The sequence below is a fragment of the Oncorhynchus kisutch genome, linkage group LG27 (assembly GCF_002021735.2).
Source record: "Oncorhynchus kisutch isolate 150728-3 linkage group LG27, Okis_V2, whole genome shotgun sequence".
NCBI classification, from domain to species: Eukaryota; Metazoa; Chordata; class Actinopteri; order Salmoniformes; family Salmonidae; genus Oncorhynchus; species Oncorhynchus kisutch.
Window position 1 is genome coordinate 44,000,672 of NC_034200.2, and position 24,186 is coordinate 44,024,857.

Here is a 24,186-nt window from a genome sequence, read left to right on the forward strand (position 1 = left end):
GCTAGCTAACGTTAGCTAGCTAACACTAACGCATAATATCTCAAAATGTTATGTTTATGATCTGTGTAGTAATATTTTTTTAATCTTCTAGCCATTTGCATTGCCAGTTATAGCCTAATGTTAACAGCTAGCTGACATTTAATTTAGCTACCTGTATATTCATGCACAGTAGTAACGTCATGAGTTGGGGATTATAGTTAATTGTTTAGCTAGCTAGCTACACGTCTAAACAGAAGACTCCACTATGCAAGTAACCATTTCACTGTAGCGTTTACACCTTCTGTATCCTGTGCATATGACAAATAAACCTTGATTTATCTCATATAGTGTGTTTACCAGAGACTGACATGTGAAGAACATGACCTGCACCAAAGTCAGATTTGGATATATCGTTAGGCCAACAAGACAGTGTCCAAGTTCTAAAATTCTCTGGTAGAATTCCCTGCTTTTATTTTGTCTCACTCACAACCGTCTAATTAGCTCGCCATTAACTTGTGAACATTGATCTCGTTGAGTTTCTTTTCCAGTAATTATGAATACAAATTAGCTAAGACATTGTCAGCTATATGATGTGGTCATTATTTGAACTGGCTAGCCAGCTAATGTAAGGTTAGCTACCTATCTAACAAGCTAGAAACGAACCAAAACATTGTTGAGAAAGTTGCTTTTCGTTGCCTGGTTTTCTAGATTGGCATCCACTAAATACATTTTAAACTGGGTTTATTGCTGTTAAAACACACCAGTTATGTTTATTATTATTTTAAACTGGGTTTATTGCTGTTAAAACACACCAGTTATGTTTATTATTATTTTAAACTGGGTTTATTGCTGTTAAAACACACCAGTTATGTTTATTATTATTTTAAACTGGGTTTATTGCTGTTAAAACACACCAGTTATGTTTATTATTATTTTAAACTGATGGGTTTATTGCTGTTAAAACACACCAGTTATGCTATTTTGGACCACCAGGCTGCTGATGTCATGCAGCATGTCGCTTTTGTGTTGAAACTTTTTCATATTGACAACGACAAGTTTGATGTTGGACGACAATAGAATGTTCATGATGTCACTGCAACAACAATATACAGACATGTTGATGTAATATAAACCAGCCTTTAGTCTTACTCTTTGGTAGTTCAGTACACTACCGTACTCACTGTTTGCACATGGCCTTGAATCCTTAACCTCTATAGGATCGGTGTCGCCACCCATGGGATAGTAAAGCTAACTAATGGGATTGGCATGACGTGTTAAATAACAAGAACATTTCCCAGGACATGGACATATCTGTTATTGGCAGAAATCTTAAATACGTGTTAATCTGTCCAATTTACAGTAGCTATTACAGTGAAAGAATACCTTGCTATTTGGGCAGTCTTGAAACAATATTTTGAACAGAAATACAATGGTTCATTGGATCAGTCTAAAACTTTGCACATACACTGATGCCCTCTAGTGGCCTAAATCTAAATTGCACCTAACCTGGAATAGTGCATTATGGCCTTTCTCTTGCATTTCAAAGATGATGATTTAAAAAAAATCTTTGTTTTCTTCTACCAGTTCTAATGTGTTATATTCTCTTGAATTTCACATTTCCACTAACTTCAAAGTATTTCCTTTCAAATGGTATCAAGAATATGCATATCCTTGCTTCAGGTTATGAGCTACTGAAAATGGGGGGGAAAAAGGGTCAGATCCTGAAGAGGTTATAAAGAGATGTGTGGGGAAAAGGCTTAATAGCCTTACCCTTATCCTACTCCTCTGGTGATGTAGAGGTTAATCCAGGCCCTGCAGTGCCTAGCTCCATTCCCCAGGCGCTCTCATTTGTTGACTAATGTAATCGTAAAAGCCTTGGTTTCTTGCATGTTAACATTAGAAGCCTCCTCCTCCCTAAGTTTGTTTTATTCACTGCCTTAGCACACTCTGCCAACCCGGATGTCCTAGCCGTGTCTGAATCCTGGTTTAGGAAGATCACCAAAAACCCTGACATTTCCATCCCTAACTATAACATTTTCTGACAAGATAGAACTGCCAAAGGGGGTGGAGTTGCAATCTACTGCAGAGAGAGCCTACTACTGCTACTACTATAGCCTACTACTTCTACTAAATCTGCTACTACTTATTATTATTACTACTTCTATTATTGCTGCTATTATTACTACTATTAATAATTCTACTACTAAATCTGCTACTATTATTATTATTATTATTATTATTATTATTATTATTACTACTAGTATTTGTACTACTACATCTACTATTATTGCTGCTATTAGTGCTGCTGCTATTACTACTATTAATAATTCTACTACTTCTAAATCTGCTACTACTATTTATTATTATTATTATTACTATTACTACTAGTACTTGTACTACTACATCTACTATTGCTGCTATTAGTGCTGCTGCTATTATTACTACTATTGCTGCTATTTCTACTGCTTCTGTTGCTCTCAGGATGTCTCCTCAGTTTCTCACTCCCTTCCTTCCTCATCCTTTTTTTTTGCTTTTATGAAACGCCTCTAACAGATTAATTGGATCTATTTTCTCCTCAGCTGTCTATGCTCAGGTCCTTGAGGGGACACGTCCCTGTCTGTTCTGTAATGATACTCTCTTTGTCTAGCATGGTTCTGCATGGTGCTCGTGGTTGCAGATGCTGGTTAGTGTTGAGCAGTTACTGTCAAGCACTCTGGCTGTTTTTGTTAAATAAAGATGGATTTGATTGAGGTTGATGATGTTGAACACACCTGTTTCAGAATGGAAGAGCAGGTACAGTGGGGCAAAAAAAGTATATAGTCAGCCACCAACTGCAAGTTCTCCCACTTAAAAAGATGAGAGGCCTGTCATTTTCATCATAGGTACACTTCAACTATGACAGACAAATTGAGGGGGAAAAACTCAAAAAAATCACATTGTAGGATTTTTTATGAATTTATTTGCAAATTATGGTGGAAAATAAGTATTTGGTCACCTGCAAACAAGCAAGATTTCTGGATCTCACAGACCTGTAACTTCTTTAAGAGGCTCCTCTGTCCTCCACTCGTTACCTCTATCAATGGCAACTGTTTGAACTTGTTATCAGTATAAAAGACACCTGTCCACAATCTCAAACAGTCACACTCCAAACTCCACTATGGCCAAGACCAAAGAGCTGTCAAAGGACACCAGTAACAAAATTGTAGACCTGCACCAGGCAGGGAAGACTGAATCTGCAATAGGTAAGCAGCTTAGTTTGAAGAAATCAACTGTGGGAGCAAATATTAGGAAATGGAAGACATACAAGACCACTGATATCTCCCTCGACCTTGGGCTCCACGCAAGATCTCACCCCGCGGGGTCAAAATGATCACAAAAATCCCAGAACCACACGGGAGGGACCTAGTGAATGACCTGCAGAGAGCTGAGACCAAAGTAACAAAGCCTACCATCAGTAACACACTACGCCGCCAGGGACTCAAATCCTGCAGTGCCAGACGTGTCCCCCTGCTTAAGCCAGTACATGTCCAGGCCCGTCTGAAGTTTGCTAGAGAGCATTTGGATGATCCAGAAGAAGATTGGGAGAATGTCATATGGTCAGATGGAACCAAAATATAACTTTTTGGTAAACACTCAACTCGTTGTGTTTGGAGGACAAAGAATGCTGAGTTGCATCCAAAGAACACCATACCTACTGTGATGCATGGGGGAGGAAACATGCTTTGGGGCTGTTTTTCTGCAAAGGGACCAGGATGACTGATCCGTGTAAAGGAAAGAATGAATGGGGCCATGTATTGTGAGATTTTGAGTGAAAACCTCCTTCCATCAGCAAGGGCATTGAAGATTAAATGTGGCTGGCTCTTTCAGCATGACAATGATCCCAAACACACCGCCCGGGCAACAAAGGAGTGGCTTCGTAAGAAGCATTTCAAGGTCCTGGAGTGGCCTAGCCAGTCTCCAGATCTCAACCGCATAGAAAATCTTTGGAGGGAGTTGAAAGTCCGTGTTGTCCAGCAACAGCCCCAAAACATCACTGCTCTAGAGGAGATCTGCATGGAGGAATGGGCCAAAATACCAGCAACAGTATGTGAAAACCTTGAAGACTTACAGAAAACGTTTGACCTCTGTCATTGCCAACAAAGGGTATATAACAAAGTATTGAGCAACTTTTGTAGGTGACCAAATACTTATTTTCCACCATAATTTGCAAATAAATTCATTAAAAATCCTACAATGTTATTTTCTGGAATTTTTTTCTCCTTTTGTCTGTCATAGTTGAAGTGTACCTATGATGAAAATTACAGGCCTCATCTTTTTAAGTTGGAGAACTTGCACAGTTGGTGGCTGACTAATTACTTTTTTGCCCCACTGTATCTCCAAATCCCTGCCTGTGTTTCCCTGACCAGTCTTAATAAAAGTTTGTGTCTGTGTTCTCCCCCTGCAGAGCTCTCAGTATGTGCAGTGTGTAGCAGGCTGTCTCCAGCTGATGTTGAGGGTGAATGAGTACAGGTTTGCCTGGGTGGAGGCTGACGGGGTCAACTGGTAAGTCTCTGGATACTATTACTACATCTAATACTACTGACTACTAGTCTCTGTATACTATTACTATATTAAGAAGTGTGGTTTCCTGTACCTCAAATCAAATTTATTTATATAGCCCTTCGTACATCAGCTGATATCTCAAAGTGCTGTACAGAAACCCAGCCTAAAACCCCAAACAGCAAGCAATGCAGGTGTAGAAGCACGGTGGCTAGGAAAAACTCCCTAGAAAGGCCAAAACCTAGGAAGAAACCTAGAGAGGAACCAGGCTATGTGGGGTGGCCAGTCCTCTTCTAGCTGTGCCAGGTGGAGATTATAACAGAACATGGCCAAGATGTTCATAAATGACCAGCATGGTCGAATAATAATAATAAGGCAGAACAGTTGAAACTGGAGCAGCAGCACGGCCAGGTGGACTGGGGACAGCAAGGAGTCATCATGGCAGGTAGTCCTGAGGCATGGTCCTAGGGCTCAGGTCCTCCGAGAGAGAGAAAGAAAGAGAAGGAGAGAATTAGAGAGAGCACACTTAAAATTCACACAGGACACCGAATAGGGCAGGAGAAGTACTCCAGATATAACAAACTGACCCTAGCCCCCCGACACACACACTACTGCAGCATAAATACTGGAGGCTGAGACAGGAGGGGTCAGCAGACACTGTGGCCCCATCCAAGGACACCCCCTGACAGGGCCAAACAAATCCAGACTATCACAACCGGTTGTGATTGGGAGTCCCATAGGGTGGCGCACAATTGGCCAAGCATTGTCCGGGTTTGGCCGTCATTGTAAATAAGAATTTGTTCTTAACTGACTTGCCTAGTTAAGTAAAGGTTTAAAAAAAACTTTAGGAATCTGTGGCATGGCGTTGTGACAAAACTGCACATTTTAGTGACCTATTGTCCCTAGCACAAGGTGCACCTGTGTAATGATCATGCTGTTTAATCAGCTTCTTGATATGCCACACCTGTCAGGTTGATGGATTATCTTGGCAAAGGAGAAATACTATCAGAGATGTAAACAAATTTGTGCACAACATTTTTATGAATAATAATTTTTATTCATATGGAACATTTCTGGCATCTTTTATTTCAGCTCATGAAACATGGGACCAACAGTTTACATGTTGCGTTTTATATTTTTGTTCAGTATACTTCTGTTAGCTATCATTGTCACAATCACTGGATACTTCTATTCCTACTAACTTCTGTCTGTTAGCATTACATCATTAGTGTGTTTGGGGTTGTCTGATGCTTTATGCTGCTTGACTACACTACAAGAGGAAGTTAGCCTAACCACTGCAGTTATCTGTAACTCAAGCCATAAACTCCATAACCAAAACCATGCAATAAAACCACGATGCACCATAAAACTGCTGTGATCGACAAGTGTGGTGTCCTGTACCACCTGACCCTGTTCTCTCTCCTCCCTCTAGCAGTACCACCTGACCCTGTTCTCTCTCCTCCCTCTAGCAGTACCACCTGACCCTGTTCTCTCTCCTCCCTCTAGCAGTACCACCTGACCCTGTTCTCTCTCCTCCCTCTAGCAGTACCACCTGACCCTGTTCTCTCTCCTCCCTCTAGCAGTACCACCTGACCCTGTTCTCTCTCCTCCCTCTAGCAGTACCACCTGACCCTGTTCTCTCTCCTCCCTCTAGCAGTACCACCTGACCCTGTTCTCTCTCCTCCCTCTAGCAGTACCACCTGACCCTGTTTTCTCTCCTCCCTCTAGCAGTACCACCTGACCCTGTTCTCTCTCCTCCCTCTAGCATCACGGCTGTGCTCAGTAACAAGTGTGGTTTCCAGCTGCAGTACCAGATGGGGTTTTGTGTGTGGCTGCTGGCCTTCAACTCTCAGCTCTGTGAGCAGCTACGCCGTTACAACGTGGTGCCGGCCCTGTCTGACATCCTGCAGGAGTCTGTCAAGGAGAAGGTCACGCGCATCATCCTGGCTGCCTTCAGGGTACGTACTGCTAGTTAGTTACGTTACCTATTCAGCAGCTATGCTTGTCTTAAATGATCTGTCAAAGGAATCTAAGCAAGTGTACATAATGTTGATGCTACCGTCTCCTATGACCGAAAAGAGCTTCAGGATATCAGACCAGCGATTTACTCACCTCGAACTGGATGATGATTTAATCTTTAATGAGTCTGACAGGAAGGATATAATGTTGTCCCCAGACAAGGCCCAAATCCCTGTCATTCACATGAAGGAGGAGATCATGTTGTCCCCAGACAAGGCCCAAATCCCTGTGATTCACATGGAGGAGATCATGTTGTCCCCAGACAAGGCCCAAATCCCTGTCATTCACATGAAGGAAATGCAAGGGGTGGAGGTCATGCTGCCTTGTGAGAATTTGTCGGTGAGTGGGTAACCCGCCTCTACCATTCGTTCTATTAGCCAAAGTGTAATCACTGGAGAATAAACTGGAAGAGCTCCGTTCGAGACTATCCTATTAACGGGACATTTAACGGTAATATCTTACATTTCATGATTGAATGACGTCATAGATAATAACAGTTGGCTGGGTTTTCCGTGCATCGGCAGGACAGAATAGCTACATCCAGGGGTGGGGGGTGTGTCTGTCAGTAACAGCTGGTGCGCAATGTCTAATATTAAGATAATCTCGAGGCATTTGTGTTAATTATGGATCCCCATAACTCTTCCTGGGGTCCAGAAAAATTAAGGCAGTTTCTACAATTTTAAAAACATTACATTTCACAGATTTCACAATACATTGTGTGCCCTCAGGCCCCTACTCCATCATTACTACATATCTACAGTACTAAATCCATGTGTGTGTGTGTGTGTGTGCTGTGCGTATGTTATTGTGTGTATGCATGTCTCTGTGCCCATGTTTGTGTTGCTTCAGTCCCTGCTCTTCCATAAGGTGTGTATTTTTTAAATCTGTTTTAAATCTAGTTTTACTGCTTGCTTCAGTTACTTGATGTGGTATAGAGTTCCATGTAGTCATGGCTCTATGTAGTACTGTGCACCTCCTATAGTCTGTTCTGGACTTGGGGACTGTGAAGAGACCTCTGTTTGCATGTCTTGTGGGGTATGTATGGGTGTCCGAGCTGTGCGCCAGTAGTTCAATCAGACAGCTCATTGCATTCAACATGACAATACTTCTCATAAATACAAGTAGTTATGAAGTCAATCTCTCCTCCACTTTGAGCCAGGAGAGTCTGGGAACAACATTATCTCCTCCTTTTCTCGCACATTGACCCGGTACAGGTATCCCCTGTATATAGCCACTTTATTGCTACCTTTTTTCAAGATTTTTTTACTATTTTCTTAACTCTTTCTTGAACGCGTGTGGCAGCTCGGAGCGGCGCGTGTAGTAGGAGCGGCGCGTGCGGTAGGAGCGGCGCGTGCGGTAGGAGCGGCGCGTGCGGTGGGAGCGGCGCGTAGCTGTGCGGTGGGAGCGGCGCGTAGCTGTGCGGAGTTTGAGTTGTGCATTCGGAAAATATTGCAATGCCTTGACTTTAAGCGGCAATCTAATTAGCATAATACAAAATTCCCCATAAAAATCTGTCCGTTTAAGCTAGAGATCTGTTTTATTTCATTGGATGCGTCTCAATCCACCAAATCTGAAGGATTTGTTGCCGTAGAAATGTACCTGGCTAAAAGCTGAGCAACTTTCGTGGTACTTGTTATCCAGAGTCGAACTCAGCAAGGGTTGACCAAAGTTACCTATCTCCTCAAACCATGTACGTTGTAGAGGGTTCTGGAGAAATCGACTGAGTGGGAGACCCATCAGGAGAATGCTCTGGCCATGATACATGTTAATATTATTATTCTAGAACCTGTTGGAGAAGTCAGCGGATAGGGAGACCCGTCAGGAGTATGCTCTGGGCATGATCCAGTGTAAGGTTCTGAAGCAGCTGGAAAATCTGGACCAGCAGAAGTATGACGATGAGGACATTACGGAAGACATCAAGTTCCTGCTGGAGAGTCTGGGAGAGAGCGTTCAGGACCTCAGGTAGGTTACTTCTGACCCCTAACCCTAACTTCTCCATGTCTGAAGGCATTACTGTGCTGTTACTTGAACCTGGAGAAACTAGGCGCTACGCTAGCAGGCATTACTGTGCTGTTACTTGAACCTGGAGAAACTAGGCGCTACGCTAGCAGGCATTACTGTGCTGTTACTTGAACCTGGAGAAACTAGGCGCTACGCTAGTAGAAATGTACAGATCTCTTAAACCACACTGGAACTGGACCTGTCCTGGAATACCCCTCAAATTGAACTCTCCAGCAGGTCAACATCTCTCTATTTTAAGGACTTTCGGGACTGAGGCTGTTCTTCAACAAAGTTTATCTGCTAAGTTTGTTTGTTGCTTGTTATTTAAGCTTTTTTTCTCTCACTCTTTCACTCACACACAGTTCGTTTGATGAGTACAGCTCAGAGCTGAAGTCGGGTCGCCTGGAGTGGAGCCCGGTCCACAAATCAGAGAAGTTCTGGCGTGAGAACGCTGTTCGCCTCAACGAGAAGAACTACGAACTCCTCAAGTAAGCAAAGAGCACTACCTAGTGTGGGATGGTTCGGTAAGACACAGAGCACTACCTAGTGTGGATGGTTCGGTAAGACACAGAGCACTACCTAGTGTGGATGGTTCGGTAAGACACAGAGCACTACCTAGTGTGGGATGGTTCGGTAAGACACAGAGCACTACCTAGTGTGGATGGTTCGGTAAGACACAGAGCACTACCTAGTGTGGATGGTTCGGTAAGACACAGAGCACTACCTAGTGTGGATGGTTCGGTAAGACACAAAGCACTACCTAGTGTGGATGGTTCGGTAAGACACAGAGCACTACCTAGTGTGGATGGTTCGGTAAGACACAGAGCACTACCTAGTGTGGATGGTTCGGTAAGACACAGAGCACTACCTAGGGTGGATGGTTCGGTAAGACACAGAGCACTACCTAGTGTGGATGGTTCGGTAAGACACAGAGCACTACCTAGTGTGGATCCCAAATGGCACCCTAAGTGTAAATAACATAAGAATACAATCACTTATTAAAGGCCTGACTAAAAAGGTTGGTTTTTAAATGTTATTTAAATAACCTCAATGGAGTCTGCATCTCTTACCTGACAGGGCAAGCTGTTTTGTAACTGAGGGGCTTTACGAGAGAACACTGTTTTGTAACTGAGGGGCTTTACTAGAGAACGCTGTTCCGTAACTGAGGGGCTTTACGAGAGAATGCTGTTTTGTAACTGAGGGGCTTTACTAGAGAACGCTGTTCTGTAACTGAGGGGCTTTACTAGAGAACGCTCCACACCCGTCTTGGTTTTGCATCTAGGTACAGACCAGCTCCTTAGCTGAGAGTTTGTCAGTGATACTAATATTTTTGAAAGACATGGTAGTTTATAAAGGTATCTGATGTTAGTGTGATGACGTTTCTAATGTTCGGGTTAGTCAGGGTGAAGAGGTGGTATCTGATGTCAGGGTGAAGAGGTGGTATCTGATGTCAGGGTGAAGAGGTGGTATCTGATGTCAGGGTGAAGAGGTGGTATCTGATGTCAGGGTGAAGAGGTGGTATCTGATGTCAGGGTTTGTTATGTGTTATATGTTCTCCCTCCTCAGGATCCTTACTCGGCTGCTGGAGGTATCTGATGATCCTCAGGTTATTGCTGTAGCTGCTCATGATGTTGGAGAATATGTCAGACACTACCCTCGGGGGAAACGGTAAGGACACACAGTATACACTGAGTGAACAATACATTATGAACACCTGCTCTTTCCATGGCATAGACTGAACAGGTGACATCTATAATCCCTTATTAATGTCACCTGTTAAATCCACTTCAATCAGTGTAGATGAAGGGGAGGAGACGGGTTAAAGAAGGATTTTAAACCTTGAGACATGGATTGTGTATGTGTGCCATTCAGAGGGGGTAATAAGCTAGACTAAATATTTAAGTGCCTTAGAATGGGGTATGGTAGTATGTGCCAGGCACACCGGTATGTGTGTCAAGAACTGCAGCGCTGCTGTTTCTTTTACACTCAACAGTTTCCTGCATATATCAATAAATGGTCCATCATCCGAAGGACATCCAGCCAACTTGACACAACTGTGGGAATGTTTTGTCCACTCGGTGTTTATATAACCAGTGTTTATCTCTCTGTCAGGGTGATAGAGCAGCTTGGAGGTAAACAGCTGGTGATGAACCACATGCACCATGACGATCAGCTGGTCCGCTACAACGCCCTGCTGGCCGTGCAGAAACTCATGGTCCACAACTGGTATGTACTACTACTACTACTACTACTACTAGGTACTACTACTAGGTACTAGTTTAAACTCATGGTCCCCAACTGGTACGTACTACTACTACTACTACTAAGTACTACTACTAGGTACTAGTTTAAACTCATGGTCCCCAACTGGTACGTACTGCTACTATACTACTACTATTACTACTACAACTGGTACATACTACTACTATTACTACTACAACTGGTACGTACTACTAGGTACTAGTTTAAACTCATGGTCCCCAACTGGTACGTATGGTCTTCAACTGTTTGTTATTATACTTTATTTAACTAGGCACGTCAGTTGAGAACAAATTCTTATTTACAATGACTGCCTACCCTGGCCGACGCTGGGCCAATTGTGCGCCGCCCTATGGGACTCCCAATCACGGCCGGGTGTGATACAGCCTGGATTCGAACCAGTTACTGTAGTGACGCCTCTTGCACTGAGATGCAGTACCGTAGACCCCTGTTCCACTTGGGAGCTAATACTATAAAGTCTTAGTCAATAACTGGTACTTACTATATTAATACTATACATTTATAGTCAACTGGCAGCTTCATTAAATAATACCCGCAAAACATCAGTCTCAACGTCAACAGTGAAGAGGCGACCCCCGGGTTGCCATATCTCAGACTGGCCAATAAAAAGAAACGATTAAGATGAGCAAAAGAACAGACACTGGACAGCTTTTTCTTTGCAACTCTGCCTAGAAAGCCAGCATCCCGTAGTCGCCTCTTCACTGTTGACGTTGACTGGTGTTTTGCGGGTACTATTTAATGAAGCTGCCAGTTGAGGACTATTTCTCAAACTAGACACTCTAATGTACTTGTCCTCTTGCTCAGTTGAGCACTGGGGCCTCCCACTCTTTCTATTCTGGTTAGGGCCAGTTTGCGCTGTTCTATGAAGGGAGTAGTAAACAGCGTTGTACGAAATCTTCAGTTTCTTGGCAATTTCTCACATGGAATAGCCTTCATTTCTCAGAACAAGAATAGACTGATGAGATTCAGAAGAAAGTTCTGTGTTTCTGGCCATTTTGAGCCCGAACACACAAATGCTGATGCTCCAGATACTCTAAAAAAGGGCAGTTTTATTGCTTCTTTAATCAGCACAACAGTTTTCAGCTGTGCTAACATAATTGAAAAAGGGTTTTCTAATGATCAATTAGCCTTTTAAAATGGTAAACTTGGATTAGCTAACACAACGTGCCATTGGAACACAGGAGTGATGGTTGCTGATAATGGGCCTCTGTACGCCTGTGTCTATGTCATATAAAAGCAGCCGTTTCCAGCTACAATAGTCATTTATAATATTAACAATGTCTACACTATTTCTGGTAAATGTTGTTATTTTAATGGACAAAAAATAGCTTTTCTTTCAAAAACAATAACATTTCTAAGTGACCCCAAACTTTTGAACGGTAGTGTATATACAGTACAAGTCAAAAGTTTGGACACACCAACTCATTTAAGGGTTTTGTACTATTTCTACATTGTAGAATAATAGTGAAGACATCAAAACTATGAAATAATACATGGAGTCATGTAGTAACCAAAAAAGTGTTAAACAAATCTATGACTGCTTTGCACACTCTTGGCAATTCTTTCAACCAGCTTCACGAGGAATGCTTTTCCAACAGTCTTGAAGGAGTTCCCACATATCCTGAGCACTTGTTGGCTGCTTTTCCTTCACTTTGCAGTCCAACTCATCCCAAACCATCTCAATTGGGTTGAGGTCGGGTGATGCAGCACTCCATCACGCTCCTTCTTGGTGAAATAACCCTTATACAGCCCGGAGGTGTGTTGGGTCATTGTCCTTTTGAAAAACAAATGATAGTCCCACTAAGCGCAAACCAGATGGGATGGTGTGTCGCTGCAGAATGCTGTGGTAGCCATGCTGGTTAAGTGTGCCTTGAATTCTAAGTAAATCACCAACAGTGTCAACAGCAAATCACACCACCTCCTCCATGCTTCACGGTGCGAACCACACATGCGGTGATAATCTGTTTACCTACTCTGCGTCTCACAAAGACATGGCTGTTAAATTTGGACTCATCAGACCAAAGGACAGATTTCCACCAGTCTAATGTCAATTGCTTGTGTTTCTTGGCCCAAGCAAGTCTCTTCTTATTATTGGTGTCCTTTAGTAGTGGTTTCTTTGCAGCAATTATACCATGAAGGCCTGATTCACAGAGTCTCCTCTGAACAGTTGATGTTGAAATGTGTCAGTTACTTGAACTGTGGAGCATTTATTTGGGCTGCAATTTCTGATGCTGTTAACTCTAATGAACTTATCCTCTGTAGCAGAGGTAACTCTCGGTCTTCCGTTCCTGTGGCGGTGCTCATGAGAGCCAGTTTCATCATAGCTCTTGGCGCAACTGCACTTGAAGAAACTTTCAAAGTTCTTGAAATTTTCTGAATTGATTGATCAGTCAAATTTCATCTGCCGATGTCACAAAGTGCAATACAGAAACCCATCCTGAAACTACAAACAGCAAGCAATGTATGTTTTAATGTAATGATGGGCTGTTTCTCTTTGCTTATTTGAGCTGTTCTTGCAATAATATGGACTTGGTCTTTTACCAAAGCTATCTTCTGTATACCACCCCTACCTTGTCACAACACAACTGATTGGCTGAAACGCATTAAGAAGGAAAGAAATTCCACAAATTCACTTTTAGCAAGGAACACCTGTTAATTGAAATGCATTCCAGGTGACTACCTCATGAAGCTGGTTGAGAGAATGCCAAGGGTGTGCAATGCTGTCAAGGAAAAGGGTGGCTACTCTGAAGAATATATATATATATATATTTTTTTGTATTTTATATATATATATATATATATATAGAAAATACAAAAAAAAAAATACTAAAAATGAAAACCCTGCAATTAGTATGTGTCCAAACTTTTGACTGGTACTGTATATATGAACCTGTTGGTTTACGACACGTTCACTATATACTGTTCCTTGTGAAAGTATTCAGACTCCTTGACTTTTTCCACATTTTGTTAAGTTACAGCCTTATTCTAAATATTTAAAGAATTCTCAGCAATCTCTACACAATACCCCATAATGACAAAGCAAAACAGATTTTCAGAAATTGTACCAAATTTAGAAAAAATGAAAAAGATGACTTATTTACATAAGTATTCAGACACTTTGCTATGAGACTAGAAATTGAGCTCAGGTGCATCCTGTTTCCATTGATCACCCTTGAGATGCTTCTACAACTTTTTTGGTGTCCAGCTGTAGTAAATTCAATTGATTGGATATGATTTGGAAAGGCACACACCTGTCTATAAGGTCTCACAGTTGACCGTGCATGTCAGAGCAAAAACCAAGCCATGAGGTTCCGAGACAGGATTGTGTCGAGGCACAAACTGAGCAATCGAGGGAGAAGGGCCTTGGTCAGGGAGTTGACCAAGAACCAAATGGTCACTCTGACAGAGCTCCAGCGTTCCTCTGTGGAAATGCGAGAACCTTCAAGAAGGACAACCATCTCTGCAGTACTCCACCAATCAATCCTTTATAGAAGAGTGGCCAGACGGAAGCCACTCCTCAGTGAAAGGCACATGGCAGTCCGCTTGGAGTTTGCCAAAAGGCACGTAAAGACTCTCCGACCATAAGAAACAAGATTCTCTGGTCTGAAGAAACCAAGATTGAACTCTGGCCTGAATGCCAAGCGTCACATCTGGAGGAAACCTGGTACCATCCCTACGTTGATGCATGGCGGTGGCAGCATCATGCTGTGGGAATGTTTTTCAGCAGCAGGGACTGGGAGACAAGTCAGGATCGAGGGAAAGATAAACGGAGCAAAGTACAGAGAGATCCTTGATGAAAACCTGCTCCAGAGCGCTCAGGACCTCAGACTGGGGGGGAAGGTTCACCTTCCAACAGGACAACAACCCTAAGCAAAAAGCCAAGACAGGAGTGGCTTCGGGACATGTCTCTGAATGTCCTTGAGTGGCCCAGCCAGAACCCGGTCGAACATCTCTGGAGAGACGTTAAAATAACTGTGCAGTGACGCTCCCTATCCAACCTGACAAAGCTTGAGAGGATCTGCAGAGAAGAATGGGAGAAACTCTCCAAATACAGGTGTGCCAAGCTTGTAGCATCTCACCCAAGAAGACTTGAGGGTGTAATGGCTGGCGAAGGTTAAACTTATGTAAATGTAATATTTCAGTGTTTTTTTCAGTGTTTTTATTTTATATATAAATTAGCAAAAAAAAACATTTTAAGTTAAGTGTTTTTGTCATTATGCGGTATTGTGTGTAGATTGAGGGGAAAAAAATATAATACATTTTTGAATACGGCTGTAACCTAACAAAATGTGGAAAAAGTGAAGAGGTCTGAATACTTTTCCGAAGGCACTGTAGTTTAGTAGAACCCCTCCCTCTCCCCTGTTTCAGGGTGGGCCTAGACTGTTCAGGGTGGGCCTAGACTGTTGAGTGCCGAAAACAAGGGGTTAAATACACTACATGACCAACAGTATGTGGACACCTGCTCGTCGAACATCTCATTCCAAAATCAAAAGCATTAACATAAAGTTGGTCCCCCCCTTTGACGATATAACAGCCTCCACTCTTCTGGGAAGTCTTTCCACTAGATGTTGGAACATTGCTGCTGGGACTTGCTTCCATTCAGCCACGAGCATTAGTGCGGTCAGGCACTGATGTTGGGTGATTAGGCCTGGCTCGCAGTCGGTGTTCCAATTCATTCCAAAGCTGCTTGATGGGGTTGAGGCCAAGGATGGTAGATTCTGGATTATTGATGATATACTCCTCCTCTCCTCTACAGGGAGTATCTGGGGAAGCAGCTCCAGTCGTCTGACCAGCAGCAGCAACCGGCTGTGGCCACCAGGAGCTGATCTCCTGACCCCTGCATGGAACCCACTCTGTGTCTGGGTTTGCATACATGTACTGGGGTATACATGCATACCAGTGTATGTGTGGCTGATTGTGTGTATCTATGTACATCATCCAATGAAATTACCTGGATCAACTGTCCAGTTTATGTCAGGAGTTGATGTGTAAAAGGTGTCTCTTTTCTTACCTGTCAATTCTCCACTCTGGCTGTATGTTGATTTCCTGGTCATGCTACAGTATATTATGTCATGTGTCCTCACACCTATGTGATGTAAGGTGATTTAAATAGCACTTTGTGTTGTGATCAATTTTAAATGGCTGAAGTTATTTGTGTCGTGTGTGTAAAACGTTGTGAGTATGCATTCCAATAAAACTAATATAGAGGGTCTGGTGGGCTGTGTTTCTTCGCAGGTTCTTGACTGCTGTCATCTCTCATAACTGTAAGGTAAAGTCTCTCAGGTAGTTTAAGATGCATTTTGAAAAACATGTCAGATTGAGAGACCGACCACAGCAAGTCCAGCATTGGACCCTGGATCTTCTGTTGCCTCTCACAGGAGAAGAGTTGTTGGAATAGAAAACTAAGACCTCTGCTGTGTTTGTGCACCAGGCTAGCATACAGCTGCGGAGTTGTGATGAGTCAATATTTATGTATTTGTTCCCCGCTCCACTGGGTTCTATCTCACACAGACAGCACACGCAAATAAACACACAAGATCCCCTGTTTAGATGAACTCTGGACTACCAGTCGCGCTAAATTACTTCTATGCGCAAGCAACACTGAACCATGCATGAGAGCGTCAGCTGTTCTGGATCACGCTGTCTGTAGCCGATGTAAGACCTTTTCAAACAGGTCAACATTCACAAGGCTGCAGGGCCAGACGGATTACCAGCACGTGTACTCAGAACAACAACCTATCCATCAATGTGAGCAAGACATAGGAGCTGATCGTGGACTACAGGAAAAGGACTGAACAGGCCCCCATTAACATCAACGGGGCTGTAGTGGAGCGGTTCGAGAGTTTCAATTTCCTTGGTGTCCACATCACCAACGAACTATCATGGTCCAAGCACACCAGACAGTCGTGAAGAGGGCACGACAAAACCTTTTCCCCCTCAGGAGACTGAAAAGATGTGGCATGGGTCCCCAGATCCTCAAAAGGTTCTACAGCTGCATCATCGAGAGCATCCTGACTGGTTGCATCACCGCTTGGTATGGCAACTGCTCGGCATCTGACCCTAAGGCACTACAGAGGGTAGTGTGTACAGCCCAGTACATCACTGGGGCCAAGCTTCCTGCCATCCAGGACCTATATACTAGGCGGTGTCAGGAAAGCCCCAAAAAATGTCAGACTCCAGTCACCCAAGTCATAGACTGTTCTCTCTGCTACCACATGACAAGCGGTACCAGTGCACCAAGTATAGGACCAAGAGGCTCCTAAACAGTTTCTAGCCATAAGACAGCTGAACAATTAATCAAACAGTCATCCGGACTATTTACATTGACCCCCCCCCCCCCCCCCCCCCCCCCCGGTACCCCCTGTACAGTCGTGGCCAAAGGTTTTGAGAATGACACAAATATAAATTTTCAGTCTGCTGCCTCAGCTTGTATGATGGAAATGTGCATATACTCCAGAATGTTATGAAGAGTGGTGCTTGGAGTCATTGTTCTTCCTCTGTCAACCATGGTTACCTGCAAGGGAACACGTGCCGTCATTGCTTTGCACAAAAAGGGCTTCACAGGCAAGCATATTGCTGCCATTAAGATTGCATCTTAAATCAACCATTTATCGGATCATCAAGAACTTCAAGGAGAGCGGTTCAATTTTTGTGAAGAAGACTTCAGGGTGCCCAAGAAATTCCAGCAAGCGCCAGGACCGTCTCAAGTTGATTCAGCTGCGGGATCGGGGCACCACTAGTACAGAGCTTGCTCAGGAATGGCAGCAGGCAGGTGTGAGTGCATCTGCATGCACAGTGAGGAGAAGACTTTTGGAGGATGGCCTGGTGTCAAGAAGGGCAGCAAAGAAGCCACTTCTCTCTGGGAAAAACATCAGGGACCGACTGATATTCTGCAAACGGTACAAGGATTGGACTGCTGAGGACTGGGGTAAAGTCATTTTCTCTGAATCCCCTTTCCGATTGTTTGGGGCATCCGGAAAAAAGCTTGTCCGGAGAAGACAAGGTGAGGGCTACCATCAGTCCTGTGTCATGCCAACAGTAAAGCATCCTGCGACCATTCCTGTGTGGGGTTGCTTCTCAGCCAAGGGAGAGGGCTCACTCACAGTTTTGCCTAAGAACACAGCCATGAATAAAGAATGGTTCCAACATATCCTCCAAGAGCAACTTCTCCAAATGATCCAGGAACAGTTTGGTGACAAACAATGCCTTTTCCAGCATGATGGAGCACCTTGCCATAAGGCGAAAGTAATAACTAAGTGGCTATGGGAACAAAACATCGATATTTTGGGTCCATGGCCAGGAAACTCCCCAGACCTTAATCCCATTGAGAACTTGTGGGCAATCCTCAAGAGGCTGATGGACAAACAAAAAGCCACAAATTCTGACAAAAAGCATTGATTATGCAAGAATGGCCTGCCATCGGTCAAGATGTGGCCCAGAAGTTAATTGACAGCATGCCAGGGCGGATTGCAGAGGTCTTGAAAAGGAAGGGTCAACACTGCAAATATTGACTCTTTGCATCAACTTCATGTAATTGTCAATGAAAGTCTTTGACACTTATGAAATGCTTATAATTATACTTCAGTATTCCATACTAACATCTGACAAAAATATCTAAAGACACTGAGGCAGTGAACTTTGAACTTTGAAAAAGTTGTGTCATTCTCAAAACTTTTGGCCATGACTGTATATAGCCTCGTTATGGTTATTTGGTCAATATTTTCATAACTCTTTCTTGAACGGCACTGTTAAGAGCTTGTAAGTAAGCATTTCACGGTGAGGATATGAATTAAATATTCTGGAGACTTTTGTATGACAAACGTAACATTTAGTTTCACCAAGAAAACATAAATGGCTCAGATTGACAGATTCTGTACAGGGACATTCTACAATAAATCAATTCAAATGAATGAAAGAGATTCTGGTGAATATACTCAGTTGTCGATACATTAATTTTTGAAAAGTGAAAAATTACAAATGGTAATAGGCCTACATTAATATGAATAATGGAATGCCCTTTAAACAGGAAATGACATGTCTGCGTTTAACCCAACTGTAAAATGACTGTGTTTGAAGCTGAGAGTCCTTCAGTGTGACATTAGAACAGAGCAGCAGCTGTCCCATGCAGCCATGAGCAGAGCAGCAGCTGTTGTCCTGGGTTAGAGCTGACTGACTGCTACTGAGGGCTATCTCTACCCTTCCCCCCCACTCCCACACACACACAAGTATCAAAGATATTTGCTCAGAAAGTTTCAAGTATTATTTCCTATTACTGACAAGGACCTCTGGAAATAAGATCGGGGATCACACACCACAGAACAGCAGCACCACACATCTGATTTACCAGACCTGGATCCTAAGCAGCATTCATCACAGGAGCCTCCACTTCCTAGTATAATACTTGCTAATGTACAGTCTCTGGACAGTGAACTATGTAAGATTAGATTTCCTACCAGAGAGATATGAGATATTGTAACGTAATCTGTTTTACTGAGACTTAGCTATCGGGGGAGGTGCTTGATACCCCTATAGAAGTTACAGTTGGCCGAGAACAGGGCAGCACGGCTGGCCCTTAAATCTACACAGAACTAACAATCTCTCCTGGCTCAGGGTGTCTTTGACTACTTGTCTTTGTGAGAGGTATTGACATGGTGAAAGCACTGAGCTGTCTGTTTTAAACTACTAACACAGCTCAGACACCAATATATACCCCACATGACATGCCACTGTTCTTTTACTTATAGATTTGTGTGTATTGTTGTGAATTGTTAGATATTACTGTACTGTTGGAGCTAGGAACACAATCATTTTCTATACACAGTCCCCAAGTCCAGAACAGACTATGGGAGGCGCACAGTACTACATAGAGCCATGACTACAAGGAACTCTATTCCACATCAAGACAGAACGCGTCTCCTTCCTGAGCGATATCATGGCTGCGTGGTCCCATTGTGTTTTTACTTGCGTACTATTGTTTGGACAGATGAATGTGGTACCTTCATTTGGAAATTGCTACCAAGAATGAACCAGCCTTGTGGAGGTCTACAAAAAATGTGAGGTCCTGGCTGATTTCTTTTGATTTTTCCATGATGTCACGCAAAGAGGCACTGAGTTTAAAAGGTAGGCCTTGAAATACATCCACAGGTACACCTCCAATTTACTCAAATGATGTCAATTAGCCTATCAGAAGCTTCTAAAGCCATGGCATCATTTTCAGGAATTTTCCAAGCTGTTTAAAGGAACAGTCAACTTAGTGTATGTAAACTTCTGACCCACTGGAATTGTGTTACAGTGAATTATAAGTGAAATAATCTGTCTGGAAAAAAATGTTGGAAAAATTTGGTGTCATGCATAAAGTAGATGTCCTAACCGACTTGCCAAAACTATAGTTTGTTAACCAGAAATTTGTAGAGTGGTTGAAAATTGAGTTGTAATGACTCCAACCTAAGTGTTTTTAAACTTTCAACTTTCTCCACAGCGCCCAGTGGCTTTACATAGCCCCCTCTACACCGCCCAGCGGCTCACCATAGCCCCCCTACACCGCCAAGAGGCTCTACACCGCCCAGTGACTTTACATAGCCCCCCTACACCGCCCAGTGGCTTTACATAGCCCCCCCTACACCGCCCAGCGGTTTAGCAGAGCCCCCCCTACACCGCCCGGTGGCTTTACATAGCCCCCCCTACACCGCCCAGTGGCTCTCAATAGCCCCCCTACACCGCCCAGTGGCTCTCAATAGCCCCCCTACACCACCCAGCGGCTCTCAATAGCCCCCCTACACCGCCCAGCGGCTCTCCATAGCCCCCCTACACCGCCCAGCAGATTTGCAGAGCCCCCCCCTACACCGCCCAGTGGCTCTCAATAGCCCCCCTACACCGCCCAGCGGCTCTCCATAGCCCCCCTACACCGCCCAGTGGCTCTCAATAGCCCCCCTATACTGCCCAGCGGCTCTCAATAGCCCCCCTACACCGCCCAGCGGCTCTCAATAGCCCCCCCCTACACCGCCCAGTGGCTTTACATAGCCCCTCCTACACAGCCCCCCCCTACACCGCCCAGCGGCTCTCCATAGCCCCCCTACACCACCAAGTGGCTCTCCATAGCCCCCCCTACACTGCCCAGTGGCTTTACATAGCCCCCCCTACACAGCCCCCCCTACACCGCCCAGTGGCTCTCAATAGCCCCCCTACACTGCCCAGCGGCTCTCAATAGCCACCCTACACCGCCCAGCGGCTCTCAATAGCCCCCCTACACCGCCCAGCGGCTCTCCATAGCCCCCCTACACCGCCCAGCGACTCTCCATAGCCCCCCTACACCGCCCAGTGGCTTTACATAACCCCCCTACAAATCCCCCCCCCTACACCGCCCAGTGGCTCTCAATAGCCCCCCTACACCGCCCAGCGGCTCTCAATAGCCCCCCTACACCGCCCAGCGGCTCTCCATAGCCCCCCTACACCGCCCCCCCCTACACCGCCCAGCGGCTCTCAATAGCCCCCCTACACCGCCCAGCGGGTCTCCATAGCCCCCCTACACCACCAAGTGGCTCTCCATAGCCCCCCCTACACCGCCCGGTGGCTTTACATAGCCCCTCCTACACAGCCCCCCCTACACCGCCCAGCGGCTCTCAATAGCCCCCCTACACCGCCCAGCGGGTCTCCATAGCCCCCCTACACCACCAAGTGGCTCTCCATAGCCCCCCCTACACTGCCCAGTGGCTTTACATAGCCCCCCCTACACCGCCCAGTGGCTCTCAATAGCCCCCCTACACTGCCCAGCGGCTCTCAATAGCCACCCTACACCGCCCAGCGGCTCTCAATAGCCCCCATACACCGCCCAGCGGCTCTCCATAGCCCCCCTACACCGCCCAGCGACTCTCCATAGCCCCCCTACACCGCCCAGTGGCTTTACATAACCCCCCTACACCGCCCAGTGGCTTTACATAGCCCCCCCTACAAATCCCCCCCCCCCTACACCGCCCAGTGGCTCTCAATAGCCCCCCTACACCGACCAGCGGCTCTCAATAACCCCCCTACACCGCCCAGCGGCTCTCCATAGCCCCCCTACACCGCCCCCCCCTACACCGCCCAGCGGCTCTCAATAGCCCCCCTACACCACCAAGTGGCTCTCCATAGCCCCCCCTACACTGCCCAGTGGCTTTACATAGCCCCCCTACACCGCCCGGTGGCTTTACATAGCCCCCCCTACACCGCCCGGTGGCTTTACATAGCCCCCCCTACACCGCCCAGTTGCTTTACATTGCCCCCCCCTACACCGCCCTGTGGCTCTTAATAGCCCCCCTATACTGCCCAGCGGCTCTCAATAGCCCCCCTACACCGCCCAGCGGCTCTCCATAGCCCCCCCTACACCACCAAGTGGCTCTCCATAGCCCCCCCTACACTGCCCAGTGGCTTTACATAGCCCCCCCTACACAGCCCCCCCTACACCGCCCAGTGGCTCTCAATAGCCCCCCTACACTGCCCAGCGGCTCTCAATAGCCACCCTACACCGCCCAGCGGCTCTCAATAGCCCCCCTACACCGCCCAGCGGCTCTCCATAGCCCCCCTACACCGCCCAGCGACTCTCCATAGCCCCCCTACACCGCCCAGTGGCTTTACATAACCCCCCTACACCGCCCAGTGGCTTTACATAGCCCCCCTACAAATCCCCCCCCCCCTACACCGCCCAGTGGCTCTCAATAGCCCCCCTACACCGCCCAGCGGCTCTCAATAGCCCCCCTACACCGCCCAGCGGCTCTCCATAGCCCCCCCTACACTGCCCAGTGGCTTTACATAGCCCCCCTACACCGCCCCCCCCCCCCCTACACCGCCCAGCGGCTCTCAATAGCCCCCCTACACCGCCCAGCGGGTCTCCATAGCCCCCCCTACACTGCCCAGTGGCTTTACATAGCCCCCCTACACCGCCCGGTGGCTTTACATAGCCCCCCCTACACCGCCCGGTGGCTTTACATAGCCCCCCCTACACCGCCCAGTTGCTTTACATTGCCCCCCCCCTACACCGCCCAGTGGCTCTCAATAGCCCCCCTATACTGCCCAGCGGCTCTCAATAGCCCCCCTACACCGCCCAGCGGCTCTCAATAGCCCCCCCTACACCACCAAGTGGCTCTCCATAGCCCCCCCTACACATCCCAGGGGCTCTCAATAGCCCCCCTATACCGCCCAGCAGATTTGCAGAGCCCCCCCCTACACCGCCCAGTGGCTCTCAATAGCCCCCCTACACCGCCCAGCGGCTCTCCATAGCCCCCCTACACCGCCCAGCAGATTTGCAGAGCCCCCCCCTACACCGCCCAGTGGCTCTCAATAGCCCCCCTACACCGCCCAGTGGCTCTCAATAGCCCCCGTACACCGCCCAGCGGCTCTCAATAGCCCCCCGTACACCGCCCAGTGGCTTTACATAGCCCCCCCTACACAGCCCCCCCTACACCGCCCAGCGGCTCTCAATAGCCCCCCTACACCACCAACTGGCTCTCCATAGCCCCCCCTACACCGCCCAGTGGCTCTCAATAGCCCCCCTACAACGCCCAGCGGCTCTCAATACCCCCCCTACACCGCCCAGTGGCTTTACATAGCCCCCCTACACTGCCCAGTGGCTTTACATAGCCCCCCCTACACCGCCCAGTGGCTTTACATTGCCCCCTCTACACCGCCCAGTGGCTTTACATAGCCCCCCCCTACACTGCCCAGTGGCTTTACATTGCACCCCCTACACCGCCCAGTGGCTTTACATTGCCCCCTCTACACCGCCCAGTGGCTTTACATTGCCCCCTCTACACCGCCCAGTGGCTTTACATAGCCCCCCTACACTGCCCAGTGGCTTTACATTGCCCCCTCTACACCGCCCAGTGGCTTTACATAGCCCCCCCTACACCGCCCAGTGGCTTTACATTGCCCCCTCTACACCGCCCAGTGGCTTTACATAGCCCCCCCCTACACTGCCCAGTGGCTTTACATTGCACCCCCTACACCGCCCAGTGGCTTTACATTGCCCCCTCTACACCGCCCAGTGGCTTTACATTGCCCCCTTTACACCGCCCAGTGGCTTTACATAGCCCCCCTACACTGCCCAGTGGCTTTACATTGCCCCCTCTACACCGCCCAGTGGCTTTACATAGCCCCCCCTACACCGCCCAGTTGCTTTACATTGCCCCCCCTACACTGCCCAGTGGCTTTACATAGCCCCCTCTACACCGCCCAGTGGCTTTACATAGCCCCCCCTACACCGCCCAGTGGCTCTCAATAGCCCCCCTACACTGCCCAGTGGCTTTACATAGCCACCCTACACCGCCCAGTGGCTTTACATAGCCCCCCCCTACACCGCCCAGTGGCTCTCAATAGCCCCATTACACTGCCCAGTGG

The 24,186-nt window shown here is 46.4% G+C and overlaps 1 protein-coding gene across 4 annotated transcripts in view; it reads left to right on the forward strand.

The window, feature by feature from the left end:
- Positions 1 to 16,030, forward strand: part of LOC109875738 (V-type proton ATPase subunit H-like) — a 30,698-nt gene extending 14,668 nt beyond the window's left edge. For all 4 annotated transcript variants that reach the window (XM_031806734.1, XM_031806735.1, XM_031806736.1 and 1 more), the window contains 7 exons: positions 4,424 to 4,521; positions 6,284 to 6,476; positions 8,321 to 8,499; positions 8,901 to 9,026; positions 10,105 to 10,206; positions 10,651 to 10,764; positions 15,575 to 16,030. In XM_031806734.1, the coding sequence (XP_031662594.1) occupies positions 4,424 to 4,521; positions 6,284 to 6,476; positions 8,321 to 8,499; positions 8,901 to 9,026; positions 10,105 to 10,206; positions 10,651 to 10,764; positions 15,575 to 15,644 (882 nt within the window). In that variant the 3' untranslated portion in view covers positions 15,645 to 16,030. The remainder of the gene's footprint in view (positions 1 to 4,423; positions 4,522 to 6,283; positions 6,477 to 8,320; positions 8,500 to 8,900; positions 9,027 to 10,104; positions 10,207 to 10,650; positions 10,765 to 15,574) is intronic.
- Positions 16,031 to 24,186: the final 8,156 nt, after the last annotated feature.